Genomic DNA, 14,350 nt, shown 5'->3' with positions numbered 1-14,350 from the left:
TGTTTGCATTGAGCACCCCTTCTACTCTGGCATCTCTCTTTGCATGCCTGTATGTGTGTGATCTGGTTCTGTGTGATGTGCAACTCCAAAAAATATACAGTACAGTGGTGTGTGAAATATAATCTCTCCTAGAGTGATTCTAATCATTATAATGAATATACCGGTAATTAAAATATGGCGTAAACCAATCTGGACTTCTCAACAGTAAGGACAACGACCAGAACTGCTGAAGTCAAAATGAATTCAATTTTAGGATCTATCATTGAATGTTAACACTACTGTTGCGCTTATTTTCAGCTAGTTTTCAATGCACTGACTAATTGTGCATTCTGTCTTTATTCTGTAACTCTTGAGATTTTTATTTTTTTAATTTTTGCAAAGTAAGTAAATTGCAGTGATGCATGAATATAACAGTTGATCAAAGTCAGTTAAGCAGAATGACACATTTCAAGTGAAAATGACTGCGCTTAAAGAAAAAAAAGGAGCAGCATTTGTATATAAAACTTGAAAGTCATGCCATCATCACGCGGTGGCTTTGTGTCGGGTGTGGACGCTCGCTAAGTGATCGTTTACTTACCGACACAAATTTAAGCACCCTAATGTGCCTGGGTGTGAATATTATTTGTCTGAACAAGGTGTACCCAAGTCAAGTCATGGTTAATGCCAAAACGAAGTTTCATAATAATATTAGATCAAATTTCGAGATACAAGCAAAATAATTCAGTTTTGTATCCATCGTTAAAAACTCCAGGAATGCACAATGAAAGCTGCCTAAACAAACAAGAGCACACATTGACACCGAGAGGCCGCTCTGCTGTGCCCAAATGTACGGAGAGTATGTATAGAGTTTTTTTTTTCTCTTCTATAATGCGTTGGTCCACTGTAATTGTTCCTGAGTGGGGAACATTGGCTTTAATGGGCCGATGTTGTCCGTGTTAACTGACAAAAGAAGCATCGCCTGGAAATCACAACAGTTCTTAGCCACAGTAACTGCTCACCTCCTTTGAGTGTTTTGCAAGCTGACCCTACCAGTCCAACTGGCTGCCTTCTGCTCTCGTTCCCATGGCTCGCACGCCACGGTTCAACCTGTTGTTTGATTCCGCCACAATGGCAAAAATACATTTTCAGGTGTATTGTTTTGACAGTCACTGACTTGGCTCGTACGCACGTGTGGCACAGTGATCAAGACGGCTCATTAGTGTCCTCGCCCTTAAGGCACGAGCAGACGAGAACTGTGCATTATGATTCATTCGAATGTTCTATATGCATGTACAAGTCCGTACACAGACAATAAGCCCAAGTAAACATGTAGGTTAAAAAAAAAAAAAAAAGACATTGAGGCGCAAATCATTAGTTGAAGTCGCAGATATGGTTTGCTGGTTCCAAATTCTTGTCAGTCAGTATTTGGTTTCAAAGGTTGCATGAGAACAAACGCAGGAAAAAATGGCCGGATGGAAAACGGAAGTAAATTAAAACGGGTTGATATATCACAAAAAGAGTCTCTGAGGGCTTCACAGGCCCATAGTTCACAAAAAAAACTCCAGGACAGCTGCAGAGAATGCCGAGTAAGCAACATGAATCATATGATGTCATGTCCATTAATGTCAGTTAAAAACGTATTGGAGGCCATTCAATGAAATCAAGCGCCGCCGGTTTAAACCCGTCCCAATTAGTCAATGCCAGATCCTCCTTAACAACACGTCGATCTTTAGCCTATGAGCATGAGAGGTCAGAACTGGTAGGAAAGAGAAGCGCCAGGAAAAAAGGACCAAAATCCAGATGTCAAATATGTTTAAAAAAATCTTTAATAATTTAGAATAATCAATTATAATAAATAAATAATACCCCCTGCAACTGGCTGGTGACTAGTTCAATCTACACCTCGTTAAAAAAAAGGCTTTCTTTTTTGTCTAGCTTTCAGGAATCACTAGTAGGCGAATGATATTCATATATGGTACAAGTACTTGCTCAGGATTCAATTAGATGTTTCTGATGTCATCATGCTGCTAACAGTCCAAGAGGTTTAATTTTCCTTTGCCTTTTAGTCAACGTTTGTCGCATTTGACTGTAACAACATAATGAGGTGTTTCATTTTTCAGTATGAGCAGGACATCAGGAATGTTTTTTTTTTTTTCATACAGCCAACTTCTCAAAACCATGCTGTTGACAAAAAAAAAATTACTTTGACTTTAGAGTCTGTACTTTATTTAATTATCCATTGGCCACTTCTGACCTTAATAACCCCTTGTGATATTAAATGTCGCCATGCCAATTAATTACTGTCAACCACATTACAGGGACGACGTGGCTAAAAAAAAAAACCTGTCAATGATGGGTTGGGTCACGCAAGTACAATACAAAGGATTCCTTTTTTTTTTTTTTTAAATCAGTGGAGAGATTTCCTCCCATCGGTTGGGTTGCCTGGCGACGACAAACGCCGCCCACACGACACAGCAGTTTAACCTGGGTGGGGCTCACGTGACCACTTTGTCGCCGTCAACCAATCGGGAGTGAGTACAGGTGCAACGACGTTGGAGTTTCGGGGATGGAAACCTGCTGGTTCAGTCAGCAGAAAGCGACACCGCTTATGTGTCATTTCACGCCAACGTTTCGGAAGAATCATTAAGGAAGGGTCCAGACTTCACTGGACTAGAGTGAAGTGGGGTGTACGACATCTTCGCCTGTGATATCAGAGCGGAGACAAGGGTGGTCTACTCCAGCGTGAAATCCGTCCAGTTTCATATTCGAAGAATTGCCGTCACACTTGTTTGAAGACAAGCCAGTCCCTTTAAATTAGATCACTATCAAGAGCATTTCATCCTGATTTGGATCATCACAAGTGTCGCCAACTACTGCTTTTCCCTCAGGTAAGTGGCTTGGTTTGTGTGGAATTCCATGTTTTGAATCTCAGTTTGTGTTTGTTCTTTACTCGCAACCCATTAAACCAGTTTTACAAAAGGAGGCTTTAACAAGATTAGGGAGGGTGGGAAGTCCCGCGACGGGACAGAAATTGTCAATGAAATCCTAGCTGGTTTCTTGACGAGTCAGATTTCCACCTTTCAAAAGCAAGAATAGGATCTGAGTCATCGTGGACTCGCCTGGATGTGTTGCGTAGCTAAATCTGTGTTTCGCCAACCACGGCACATCGTTTAAAAAAAAATATATATATATATTGCACACCATGAAACAAATATTACACAATAAGTGGAAACACAGGTTAATTGGCATTTCATGGAAGAGCATTTAATTGTTCCGTCTGTCATATATATTTTTTTAAAAAAGACCAGATGTCTTATTTTTAGTACATTATTATTGTCTGACTAAGGAATCGCCCAGCTCAATGAAGGCAGAAATATAAATAGACAAGAGTGAGTGATACAGTGATGTCTCCTTTGCTCGGTCTTCCTCCTGCAGGCAAAGATGACAGAGAGGGCAAAATGGTGGAGGGCTTTCCTGCCAAAGAAGAAGCCAGGGTCCGCCAAGGACCCGAGTTCCCCCCACTCGTACGGACCAGACTTTGACCCTTTTGCCCAAGAGAAGTCCAAAGAGACCAAGAGCACCACCGAGCAGTCTCTGCCCCAACAAGAGCCCACCAACGGCTCCTGCCTCTTCAGCGACGAGACCTACGATGACTCCCGCATCGAGTCCCTGTTCAACGAGCAGACTTGCCGCCGAAACATGAACGTGTCCCGCTCGGGCCGGTTTAAACTGAAGAAACGGGTTCGCACTGGCCTTGCCGTGGAGGATAAAGACAGTGAAAACGTGGCGCCGGCGGCAGACGACGTCCGGTGATCGATGGCAGAGAAGAGGCGACGGAAGGTACAAAGTTGACTTGAGAAAGACGCGAAGGAAAAAAAGGCTTCCTTCCCTCGAGGTGTGCGGACGATTCTGTGGGTTGGTTGTGATGGTGATGAGGAAGGTGACGAGGAGCAGAGAGGACTTGAAGGATCTCGGCAAAGATGGGTGTATATTCCTTTTGATACTGAGCCCATCGAGTGACATTGTGCGGTGTCCTCTTCTTTATGTAACATATTTCCCTTTACGTGCCTGCGTGATAATGACATTTGATATATGTAAAATGAAGGACGCGCCTTCTGCGAACGTGCTTTTATGAAACCGTTGGAAGGCCTTGAGGGATGTTTGTGAAATTGTCAATGATTTGGTAGGTTTTTTTTTTTAATGAAGGACAAGTTTTCTGATTTTTGAACAGAGGCGTGGACAAATGAAGAGAAATGGTGATGTTATGCGCCGAAAGGATGGGATAGGCAAAGATGCACCCCTAACGTTAGATTTGTTTTTATGGTACGCTGTGTTGAAATCACCTGTGAATATTGAAATGAAGGTAACGCATGTGCAATAAATCAAACTGTTGCTACCATTCATCGTGTGTGTGTGCGCTTTGTGAATCCTCAACATCGCTTCGATTCATTCGCCTCACATCCTGTTTATCCTGTTGAGAGTTGCAGAGGAGCTGCTGAATTTGGACGACTACAACCTGGACTGGTTGCAAGAGAATCTACGGTACCTGCATGGAAGTCTGGTATGTAAACTATACATTGTCAGAGAGTGTAAATGAGTTGACTTGAAATGATGCAACAAGATCGACGATGACGTTATGATGTGTGTCAAACTGAGGGTGTTATTGTTTGCCAGCTCGAGGGAGGAGCGCGCTTGTGTCACTGCATTCCTGCGTCACATGCCGCCACATTAATGTTTTTCCGACAACCAAACCACCCATTCGCATTTTTTTAATATAGTAAAAATAATTTTGTACAAATGACATATCACTGGCTCACAGGTTTTTGCTGTAGGCATTGGAACATGATAAATCCACGCATTTATTGAACGGGCAGCTGTCATGTCATCATTTCAACTGCAGGCGAGCTTCAGTTGATTCACCTGCCAGTCTATGGTATTTCACTGAGCCAAAACGAACGCAGATGTGCAATATTTCAATTTCATATCTCATGGTAATTAAACGGTAATAACTGCCTGAGCCACATTGTGGATACCTTGCTAAAAATATATTGTATACCAGTTTTGTGGAACACTTACACTTGGTGCATAGTCTAAGTGGCATCCAGCGCATTTGTGCTGGTCTGGTACACAGGAACTTAACACGGATTTGTGTACACTTTCTCAATGTGTATATTTTAATAGCCCCCACGACCCACACACACTCACACACTTTGTCACTCGTGATTGTGATTATTCATTCATTCATTCATCTTCCGAGCCGCTTGATCCTCACTAGGGTCGCGGGGGGTGCTGGAGCCTATCCCAACGGTCTTCGGGCAGTAGGCGGGGGACACCCCGAATTGGTTGCCAGCCAATCGCAGGGCACACAGAGACGAACAACCATCCACGCTCACACTCACACCTAGGGACAATTTAGAGTGTTCAATCAGCCTGCCACGGATGTTTTTGGAATGTGGGAGGAAACCGGAGCACCCGGAAAAAACCCACGCAGGCCCGGGGGGAACATGCAAACTCCACACAGGGAGGCCGGAGCTGGAATCGAACCCGGTACCTCTGCACTGTGAAGCCGACGTGCTAACCACTGGACTACCGGGCCGCCCGTGATTGTGATTAGGATTCTGATTATTATTATTTTTGCAATATTAATTTATGTGGTGGTTGCCAACCACACCAGGTCATCGGCTGTGCCGTTCCGTTTTTACAATGTCATTGTTCGTCTATCTTTGCCAGCGACATACCATACCAGGCAGAACAATTCCAGTACTTTAAATGCTAATCCACTAGATGGCAGAATGTACAAATAACCTGATTATCAACCTGTTGCCGTTGATACAAGGGTATAATAACTTTGCGTTCAACCGTTGTATATGTAATAGGGGGTTGTCAGTTGAGGCAAGATTGATTTTATGCATTTATTTATTTATTTTACCCATGTAAAATATATGCCTTTGCTTAATAACGCTTTAGAAATGCGGTGTAGTCATTTTTTCCCCCTCCCGGTGTTTCTTCCCAGTAGGGTGTTGTCCTGCCCCCTTCTGGATTTGTATTACGCCGCTAGACTTCTGCACGGTACACAGTGTGGGAGAACTGCTGGAGCAATCAAGAGACCACTGTTCATGTGCACAGGGCAGGATCTTGAACAACAGCAACAACAACAAAAAGAAAAGGAAACCCTTTCGAAACTTTTCTTTTGCAGTTAATTTTGGTGAGTGACAGGCAGCCGACCGGTCTGGTTAAAAATAAAGCTATGAGGTCAGTTTGCTTTGTGTCTACAAGCCGAGGACTCTGAAAGCTAGCAGGTGGACTTCTGACTCTGGGAAGGTAGGCCCAAGTTCATTGTTTCCAACATGCTGTTGCATGTTCAATGTAGCTTTTTCCTTGTGCTCTTTAAATGTTAAAAAAACAAAATCTACCTTTAACGTGTTTTTGTTTAGTGTGTTATCTAATCATCCCCAGGAGGTCTTTTTTTTTCTATAGGAAGAACGACTGAAAATGTTCTCCAAGCTGAAAACAACAACTGTTTCAAGTGGTGTCTTGCACCTATTTCACAACATGGAAAGCCAGCCAGTCAGCTTGTTTAAAAAAAAGTCCTCACTGGCAGTGTCATGGAGATGGCTGGCACACTTTTGACGATAGAAATAGTCACGCAGGAACGGCCTGACAGTTGCCTAGTGAGTGCCTGGCTCGGAATCTCCGTTCTTGTTCATCCCGGCCGGAGGGGTGTGCCTGATGGGGTTGAGATCAACATTTACAAGTCCACATTGTCAAAATCTCTCGATAAGCTAAAATAATGAGATTCAACAAACAGTGGGGTGTCCCATTATTTTTGTAGCAAGACTGCATTCTTCCTACTCACTAGAAAACATGCATGCGTGTCGTGTCATTTTCCTCAATGGTTTTTTTTTTTATCCACGACAGCACAAAATGTCAGCGAATGCCTTTCTGGAGCTGAAGGGGAGTCTATTACCTCTCGCACAACATGCACTATTGTTCGCTTCCCAACTCAAGCCATTGTGGGAAGACAGGGGACGAAGAGGTGGCAAGGCGGGGGCCGGGGGGGTTGGTTGGTTGTTGGACTTCTCCAGAGAGGATGGAGAGCTTTCTGTTTCCTGTTTTGCGCAGCGCTCAGCTGAAAGAGCTTCCTTTTCAGAGAATCGGGCGAGAGGTCACCCCAAGTGTTTTGTTTGCACAGTAGCAGCTTCTGGTGGCACTTTTTTTTTTTTAAACAGCGTTGTTTTCTGCAGGTATAGCTGAGATGCCGCTACCGCCTCCACCACCTCCGCCACCACCTCCTCCGCCACCACCTCCTCTGCCACCCCCATGCACTGCACCTCCACTAGTAAGAAAATATCTCTCAAGACTTTTGCAGTTTACCCATTTGTCTCTTTCGCTTGGTTTAACCCCCCTAGATGTCGTTTGCATTATTGATGACGGCTCAATTTCCTAAGCAGGTGCACAGTGTCCACGTGGTAACTGAGTCACAGGTCATTTCTATAGTCAAAAGGTTTTCCTTTCTACATCCACTCTCGGGTGGGGAACTATATGATCATACGAGACCGCATCACACTTTGCTAAAAAAAAATGAGTGCAATATTTCTTTGTCCGTGTCACAGTTTCCAGTCGAGTCTCCTAAGGTCCAGTCCGGCGGAGGAGCCGCCACAAGCGCTCTGCTAGCTGACATCCAGAAGGGAGCCCGACTCAAGAAAGTCACGCAGGTCAATGACCGCAGTGCCCCTCTTGTGGACAGTAAGAAAACCAACCGTATGCACTTTGTACCACTGCAAATAAGTCAGTCTTGCATTTTGACCAACGGAAATGGCCTCACCTTGGTTCTCGAGGCTTTTAGTTGTGCGGCTCATGAGGTGCACGTGTGTTTCTTTGGCCGTATTTGCACGTAGACGCGCATGTACGCACTCAAGTGTGCACTTTGGGATGGAATGTCATGAGGTTAGGCGTAATAGGAAATTACTATCTACACATTCAGGCAAGCTCGCATTGCATGAAGTCGTAGACTATATCAATTAAATTAGTTCTTGGAATCGCTTGCCTGAGATCAAATGTTATTTTTCATTGTTGTTATCCTAAAACGCGTATTGCTTTGTATGGTCCTCCTCCCCCAGAGCCCGCGGCTCCAAGTGGAGATGTGTCCGGCAATGTTGGCGGCGCTCAGGGTCCACGTGGAGGTGCGGCCCCCACGGGGCCATCTTTAGGTGGGCTGTTTGCAGGGGGGTTTCCCACCCTAAGGCCGATAGGGCAACGGGACTCGGCGGGCAAGACGGCAGGTTGGTAAAATTACAGGAGGACCCCGACACGGATTATAGTTTTACTTTCTTGATCCTTGTTTGAGGAATCAAAAGTACTTTGCGATGCCAAATTCGAAGGGCATATTAGTTGTACGTCAGAAACCTGTAACCTCGGAGCACTTGAAAGTCAAGCCGCCACTGTGTACGCATGCATTCATTCATTCATCTTCCGAGCCGCTTGATCCTCACTAGGGTCGCGGGGGGTGCTGGAGCCTATCCCAGCTGTCTTTGGGCAGTAGGCGGGGGACACCCTGAATCGGTTGCCAGCCAATCGCAGGGCACACACAAACGAACAACCATTCGCACTCACACTCACACCTAGGGACAATTTAGAGTGTTCAATCAGCCTGCCACGCATGTTTTTGGAATGTGGGAGGAAACCGGAGCACCCGGAGAAAACCCACGCAGGCCCGGGGAGAACATGCAAACTCCACACAGGGAGGCCGGAGCTGGAATCGAACCCGGTACTCTACACTGTGAAGCCGACGTGCTAACCACTGGACTACCGGGCCGCCCTGTACGCATGCAGTCGAGGATAAATTTTTCTGCGACAAAGACACTTTTTTGTGTGTGTCCGTGTTCTAGTGTCCCGCTCGAGCTCATCGGCCTCCCTCAAGCCGCTGTGGAACACGCCCACTTTGGCGGACTGTGTCGGCCCCCGTCCGCTCGCCTCCTCCTCCGCCCCACCCTCGCCGACTCACGCCAGCAAACATCTCGCTCCTCTCCCCGTGACCGCTCCCCCTCTGCCCACACCACCCGCCCCGCCCTCTGCTCCTCCTCCTCCTCCTCCACCTCCGCCGGAAGCCTTCCAGGACCGGCCCACCAACAAGCCTCCCCCTCTACCTCCCTTCCCACCCCCTCCGGCTCCATCTCAGGTCACAAAGCCCACTTGGCTTCCCATCCAGCACTACCAACACACCACTAATGCCCCACCCCTGACGCCTCCCCCTCCAACTCACAACCCTCCTTCTCTCCCTGGGGACCGCTCCTCTTGGTCCTTCTACCCACCAGCGCCCTCCGTGGTCCACTTTGAACCTGCAAGGTTCCCCATCCTGCGTGACTCGAGCCCGCTCGGACCACCGCCCCCGGTGCCACCTCCCCCTCTCCCAAGCTCTTTCACCCCGAGCTGTCCATCCACTCTCCCGCCACCCCCGCCCAGAATTCCTGCCGTGCCCTCGCCGGCCTTACGCTTTCTACCGCCGTCATACCCGTGCAACGCTCCGACCAGGCGACCGCCTGCTGTGCCGAGAAGTGCAGGTGGGTCTGTATCCGAACAAGAAATGATCATGACGGGCAATATGCGATAAGCGTTCCGTGATTGATTGGCAACCGGCTAACCAATTACCACTGGCAGAAAATGGATGGATTAGACACAGGAGATGACATGGTCTTGTCACATGACCGAGTAGCAACAGATCCAATTGAAATGCATTTTTCATGTTCAAGATCACGTTTCTGACGACAGCCCTCTTGACGCCTCCCCCTCGTGTGAGCAGGTGCTTGTCGTCTGGCTCCTCCTCCAGCTCCTCCAGCACGTTCCTCCTCCACTGAGCTGTCCGGCCGCATTCCTCCCCCTCCGCCGCCCTCCATTGTCAGGAATGGACACCTGCACAGTCAGGGTGAGTGACTGACCAGTAACGTTTGCGTCACGATGGGGGCATCCTGTTCGTGACAATGGCCTTCGAAGTGCTTCAAATGCTGCTTGCTCCCTTGCGCAAGGGTGCAAGTAAAATAATGAGGAATTATGGAGGCCAGATTTTCGACAGAAGCCAATGACAGAATTTCATCACAAAGGCACGGGCGAATATTTGAGGAAATCCACACATTAGCCACATTTAGGTATCCTTGTATAGTCCTTCACTCTACTCACAGATGAATTTGCTACTGCTTATCTAGATCAGAATCCATCCATCCATCCATTTTCCGAACCGCTCAATCCTCACTAGGGCCGCGGGGGGTGCTGGAGCCTATCGCAGCCGTCTTCGGGCAGTAGGCGGGGGACACCCTGAACCGGTTGCCAGCCAATCGCAGCCAGATCAGAATTCAGTGTTTAAAATAACTCAACAAATATGCCATTCAATGTTTTTAAAACTAAATCTAATACTGAAACTAAAGTGCTAATATGATTTATATCACAATCACCTGGCATTTGGACAAAGGGGGGGGGGGTAGACTTTTTATATCCACTTTACATAAATACTTGCATGTCCGCATGGCAATACAGCAACGAATCTCAAACAAGACACATCTTTCCAAAAGGTACGATGAAAGGAACACCGTGTTTCGTATCTGAAAATGACAGCACAGTTGCTTCTTCACTCCATCCAGATGACTTTGAATCCAAATTCCAGTTCCACCCAAAAGAAGATTTTCCTCCTCCAGATGAATTCAAGCCTTTCCCTCGCATTTACCCCAGTAAAGAAAACAGAGGTATCGCAGCACAAGAGAGCGCGATAATTACACTCCCGTTTTCAATCTGTGATGTTTTCTTTTCACTCTCCATTCTCTTTTAACAGTAAATCCAGCTCCCCATGGGATCAGGTCACACCTCAGATGAGATTCATCCCACACAATTCCTGGATACAAAGGTTAGGAAACGCTCAACAATAAACACAAGAGCCAGGCGCTTTTGGTTCGGCGGCGGGGAAATCGTTTGCGTGTTAGTTGCGCCTCCTACGACATAACGGTGACCTCTGACCTTTTCTGGAGTGGAATGTTTTGAATGCGAGTGAGAGGAGGGCCCGCCCGACTCGTCCTCATCAGCACATACGCGCAGTCTCTGGTGAATTTCTTCCAGGGGCTATTTTGGATGTGGTTTGTTTGAAGCGGTTTTGAGCAATTTGTTATCTGTGCACAAAAGAAATGAGAATGATCTGCAAAAGCCGCGGTCATATTAAATTAAGCTCTTTTGGTAATGACATCCAACGCTCACACAACAGAGTTAGTAGTATACATCGGGTTTGTTGTTGTGGTAAGCAACAGTGAAATACTGTTGCGGGCTTCACTCGCATTTCAAGTCCAATTTGATGGACGCCAATATTTTTAGGACATAATAGAACATATTTTCATTGCGGACTATGACTGGACTTCTACTTGAGCACATTTTCCTCGAGATCAGGTTGGCGCTCCCCGATGTACTAACCAGACTTGTAACAACAGCGCCATCTGTTGGCCAATCACGTGATAAAATCACACTTTTCCAAGTCACTTTATTGATCACCTTGGCGAAAAGGGGCAAGTGCAACAACGTGATTTGCTTGAGAGAAAATAAAAATGCAAACAACAGTCTTAGTTTTTTGTTTTATTTTTTTCAAATCGGCTTTCATTCTGTGACAAAGCGACAAAATGAGAACAGTTGCATAAATCTATCCAATCATTACATTTTTTTTTCAAACACTTATCCTCATTCCAGTCGCAACCAACTGTATTGAAAAATATTTTTTAATCATTCATATTTATGACAAAGTTTGACACAAATACAAGATCCCTACAGCAAAGTCACATGTGGTAGCTGACCTGGGCCAATCAGAGCAAAGTTACACATCTGTGAACGATCGGCACACTAAAATCGGAGCTTCGTTCAGGTTCACAAATGTGTTCAGTGTCAAGGCATCCAACAAACGCACCCGAGAATGTTCCTGGCACCACAAATGAATGACAAGAACATAGATGAGTCTTTAAAGTTCATCGTGTTTGTACTTGTAAGTAAACTCCTTGGAAGATATAACGCCATCTTTGTTTTCATCCTCCTTGGCAAAAATGTCTTCGACCATATTCTCATGCAGGGTGTCATTGGGAGGGTAGCCGTTACGCTCAAACTCTTTCTTGAAGTATTGTTTTACCTGCAAAACCAAAACATGGAGGGGTGGGGGCATTGTGGCGTTAAATAAAACGGACATTTCATTAGGTACACCAAGGCGAGAGTTGGTTGTCGTACTTTAATGTTGGTCACAAATGTTGAACTCGGATGAAGTAGTTTTTTTTTTTTTTTTACTTGGTGTAAAAGTATGAAAATTATTGCTTTGGAGGAGCAAAATATTTGGGTGTAGTACAGTTGAACAATTTTAAAATACCTTTAAAAAATGTCAAAAAAGAATTGTCTTTGTCAAAGCGGAATTTTGCAACATTGCGCCGATACAAATAATTTGTCCGGGAAGTATACTTGGTATTTATTGACTAGTACATGGAAAGCTCTCTTGTGCCGAGTATACGACATAGCGCATTGAAAACACGCATCCGATCGAGAGGAACTGCACGTTTGTTTCAAAAGGGTTGAATAGCTTCACCTCAGACTTGGAAAGCTTCCAGTCGTCATTGAGGTCCATCTCCTGGAACGACTCGTGCGACCTCGGGCCGTTTCTGATCTCGAGCAACTCAACGATGAAGGTCAAGGTGCTTTCAGGGGGGATTTTACCTAAAGGACGGACGGGACAGGATCAGAGTAAGAGCTGAGGAAAAAAACGCCAACAAGCATGATAACCATTAAAGAGTAGCTAAGGGTTAGTTTGAAGAAAGAAAATTAGAAAGTGTTCATTGTTGCATTTTTGTGGGTGTGAATCATAAATTGTTATTGCTGAGTGAACTTACCGGGACACGGCTTAGTATCGTTCACATGCCTCCGCGGTAAGAAAAAATCAATCAGTATGGAAGTCCTAAAAGAGTCATTTAGAACAGCAGAGGTTTACATGCAAGATAAAATAAAACATGCCATGCCAAACAAAGTAAGAAGGTAGGACATACACTTAAAACAGACAGATGCTCGACTATACCTTTGCCTTCTTTGCCGTAGGCCAAAGCTGGAGGTATAATCAACTTTCTTTTCTCTCCTGTACACATTTTCTGGAGACCTTGGTCCCAGCCTTTGATCACCTCCCTGATGCCCAATATGAACCACATTGCATGTTTGTCGCCCTCAGTAGGATCACCACGACTGTGGACGCACACAGGGGGGAAAAAAAGTGTCACTCATTTGGTACCAGAGACGGCAAAATTCCAACACACTTGACGACACACCTTATACTACTGCTACTACCAACCTGTCATGAAACATGGTACCGTTCTCGAAGTAGCCTTGATGGTGCACCAGCATCATGTCTCCATACTTGGATTTACGATGACAGAGGAAAGGTTTGTGCAGGACTTCTATCTTGACCTCCGCCTCGGGCAGAGCTCCGCCGCAGACGGCGGCCACCAGAGAGGAGCATAACCAGCTCAGCAGCGGCAGCGGCAGCATTGCCTCTTGGCGTACGAGACCAAACGCCGGTGTGGAAATACGCGAAATGGAACGTCAATACGCACAGGTTTGAGAGGCCAGCGGATCGCGGATACTTCTACGTGGCAGTGACGTTGCTCGGTCAGCGCCGTTGCAGAGAGTACGCATCTGATTGGCCGGTTTCGCTTCGTAAACTCCGCCCACACGGACCGTCCCAAACGTCATTTTAAACTCTCATTTGATCAGTTTTAGTGTTTGTCAGCAATAAAAATTGTCTTTGTCTGTTACCCGAATTAAATGTAAAAATTAAAAGATTCAAAACTGCCTTTGTGCATTTGCTACAAAATTTGTACAATGAGGCTGTTTAATTGGTCGATTTGTTTACCAGAACGGACTTTAGAATCACCATTTTTTTGTCAAAAAAATAATGGTGAGTATTTTGAACTTCGAAACTGCTTATGCCCTAAATGTGTATCTTTATATGTATGTTTTTGTTTTTGTTGGCAGTTGACTTTTTTTCCGGTGTGGGCGGGGCTAGGGTAGAAAAGCGGCTCCCTGCGGAAGATGCCTGAACTTTCCCTTGTGTTTGCAGGTTTTCGAGCTGGTGGCAGTGCCTCGTTGGATAGTTTTGTGCTCTTGTAAATCGCGCCTCGATGGAAGTGTGGCAAGATGCTGGCTGAAAGGCGGAAGAAGTCCCACTTGCAGTTTGGTGGAGTCTCAAAACTGAAGAGAAAAACAGCATTGGAACGATCATACACACTAAATTTGTGGATCAGAAGTCATGGACAGAGGTGGTCAAACGGTACCTTGACACAGGTGCAAGATGTACAACTGCGAAAACAAGCAACACCCAGAC

At 45.7% G+C, this 14,350-nt stretch overlaps 3 protein-coding genes across 8 annotated transcripts; 2 read left to right on the top strand and 1 right to left on the bottom strand.

Moving 5' to 3' along the window:
* Nucleotides 1–2,322: 2,322 nt before the first annotated feature.
* LOC127604506 (proline-rich protein 15) lies at nucleotides 2,323–4,382 on the top strand. The gene is made up of 2 exons (XM_052071613.1): nucleotides 2,323–2,867; nucleotides 3,415–4,382. The coding sequence occupies exon 2, from the start codon at nucleotides 3,421–3,423 to the stop codon at nucleotides 3,790–3,792; it is 372 nt and encodes a 123-aa protein (XP_051927573.1). The 5' UTR covers nucleotides 2,323–2,867; nucleotides 3,415–3,420; the 3' UTR covers nucleotides 3,793–4,382.
* A 1,191-nt stretch (nucleotides 4,383–5,573) lies between these two features.
* wipf3 (WAS/WASL interacting protein family member 3) lies at nucleotides 5,574–14,341 on the top strand. Of its 6 annotated transcripts, none has more exons than XR_007963423.1 (10): nucleotides 5,574–6,310; nucleotides 7,224–7,318; nucleotides 7,593–7,725; nucleotides 8,100–8,261; nucleotides 8,868–9,539; nucleotides 9,779–9,901; nucleotides 10,611–10,712; nucleotides 10,799–10,870; nucleotides 13,420–13,635; nucleotides 14,087–14,341. XR_007963423.1 is itself a non-coding variant. In XM_052072175.1 (9 exons), exons 2-8 carry the CDS (start codon nucleotides 7,235–7,237, stop codon nucleotides 10,837–10,839), a joined length of 1,317 nt encoding a protein of 438 aa, XP_051928135.1. In that variant the 5' UTR covers nucleotides 5,574–6,310; nucleotides 7,224–7,234; the 3' UTR covers nucleotides 10,840–10,870; nucleotides 14,087–14,341. The 6 variants fall into 6 exon arrangements, 3 of the variants coding, with proteins under 3 accessions (XP_051928135.1, XP_051928134.1, XP_051928133.1); XR_007963422.1 differs by having other exon boundaries at nucleotides 12,553–13,582; XR_007963421.1 differs by having other exon boundaries at nucleotides 12,553–13,635.
* On the bottom strand, nucleotides 11,475–13,515 carry LOC127604844 (peptidyl-prolyl cis-trans isomerase FKBP14-like). Its single transcript, XM_052072178.1, has 4 exons — nucleotides 13,319–13,515; nucleotides 13,052–13,212; nucleotides 12,569–12,696; nucleotides 11,475–12,124 (listed from the first exon to the last, which is right to left on the bottom strand). Exons 1-4 carry the CDS (start codon nucleotides 13,513–13,515, stop codon nucleotides 11,960–11,962), a joined length of 651 nt encoding a protein of 216 aa, XP_051928138.1. The 3' UTR covers nucleotides 11,475–11,959.
* Nucleotides 14,342–14,350: the final 9 nt, after the last annotated feature.

Source organism: Hippocampus zosterae, chromosome 7, assembly GCF_025434085.1.
Source record: "Hippocampus zosterae strain Florida chromosome 7, ASM2543408v3, whole genome shotgun sequence".
Taxonomy (NCBI): domain Eukaryota; kingdom Metazoa; phylum Chordata; class Actinopteri; order Syngnathiformes; family Syngnathidae; genus Hippocampus; species Hippocampus zosterae.
Note: the sequence above shows the minus strand (reverse complement) of the source record. Positions and strands in the feature narration are given on the sequence as shown.

What these genes read in the sequence shown, in the direction of transcription:
- LOC127604506 (XM_052071613.1), top strand. Translation starts at nt 3,421, where the DNA reads ATGACAGAGAGGGCAAAATGGTGGAGGGCTTTCCTGCCAAAGAAGAAG.
- LOC127604844 (XM_052072178.1), bottom strand. Translation starts at nt 13,515, where the DNA reads ATGCTGCCGCTGCCGCTGCTGAGCTGGTTATGCTCCTCTCTGGTGGCC. An exon ending in GGTACCATGTTTCATGACAG is followed by an intron (nt 13,213 to 13,318) that starts GTTGGTAGTAGC and finishes GTGCGTCCACAG; the next exon opens with TCGTGGTGATCCTACTGAGG. An exon ending in CTACGGCAAAGAAGGCAAAG is followed by an intron (nt 12,697 to 13,051) that starts GTATAGTCGAGC and finishes TCCGTCCTTTAG; the next exon opens with GTAAAATCCCCCCTGAAAGC.
- wipf3 (XM_052072175.1), top strand. Translation starts at nt 7,235, where the DNA reads ATGCCGCTACCGCCTCCACCACCTCCGCCACCACCTCCTCCGCCACCA. An exon ending in CATGCACTGCACCTCCACTA is followed by an intron (nt 7,319 to 7,592) that starts GTAAGAAAATAT and finishes TCCGTGTCACAG; the next exon opens with TTTCCAGTCGAGTCTCCTAA. An exon ending in CTCGGCGGGCAAGACGGCAG is followed by an intron (nt 8,262 to 8,867) that starts GTTGGTAAAATT and finishes TCCGTGTTCTAG; the next exon opens with TGTCCCGCTCGAGCTCATCG.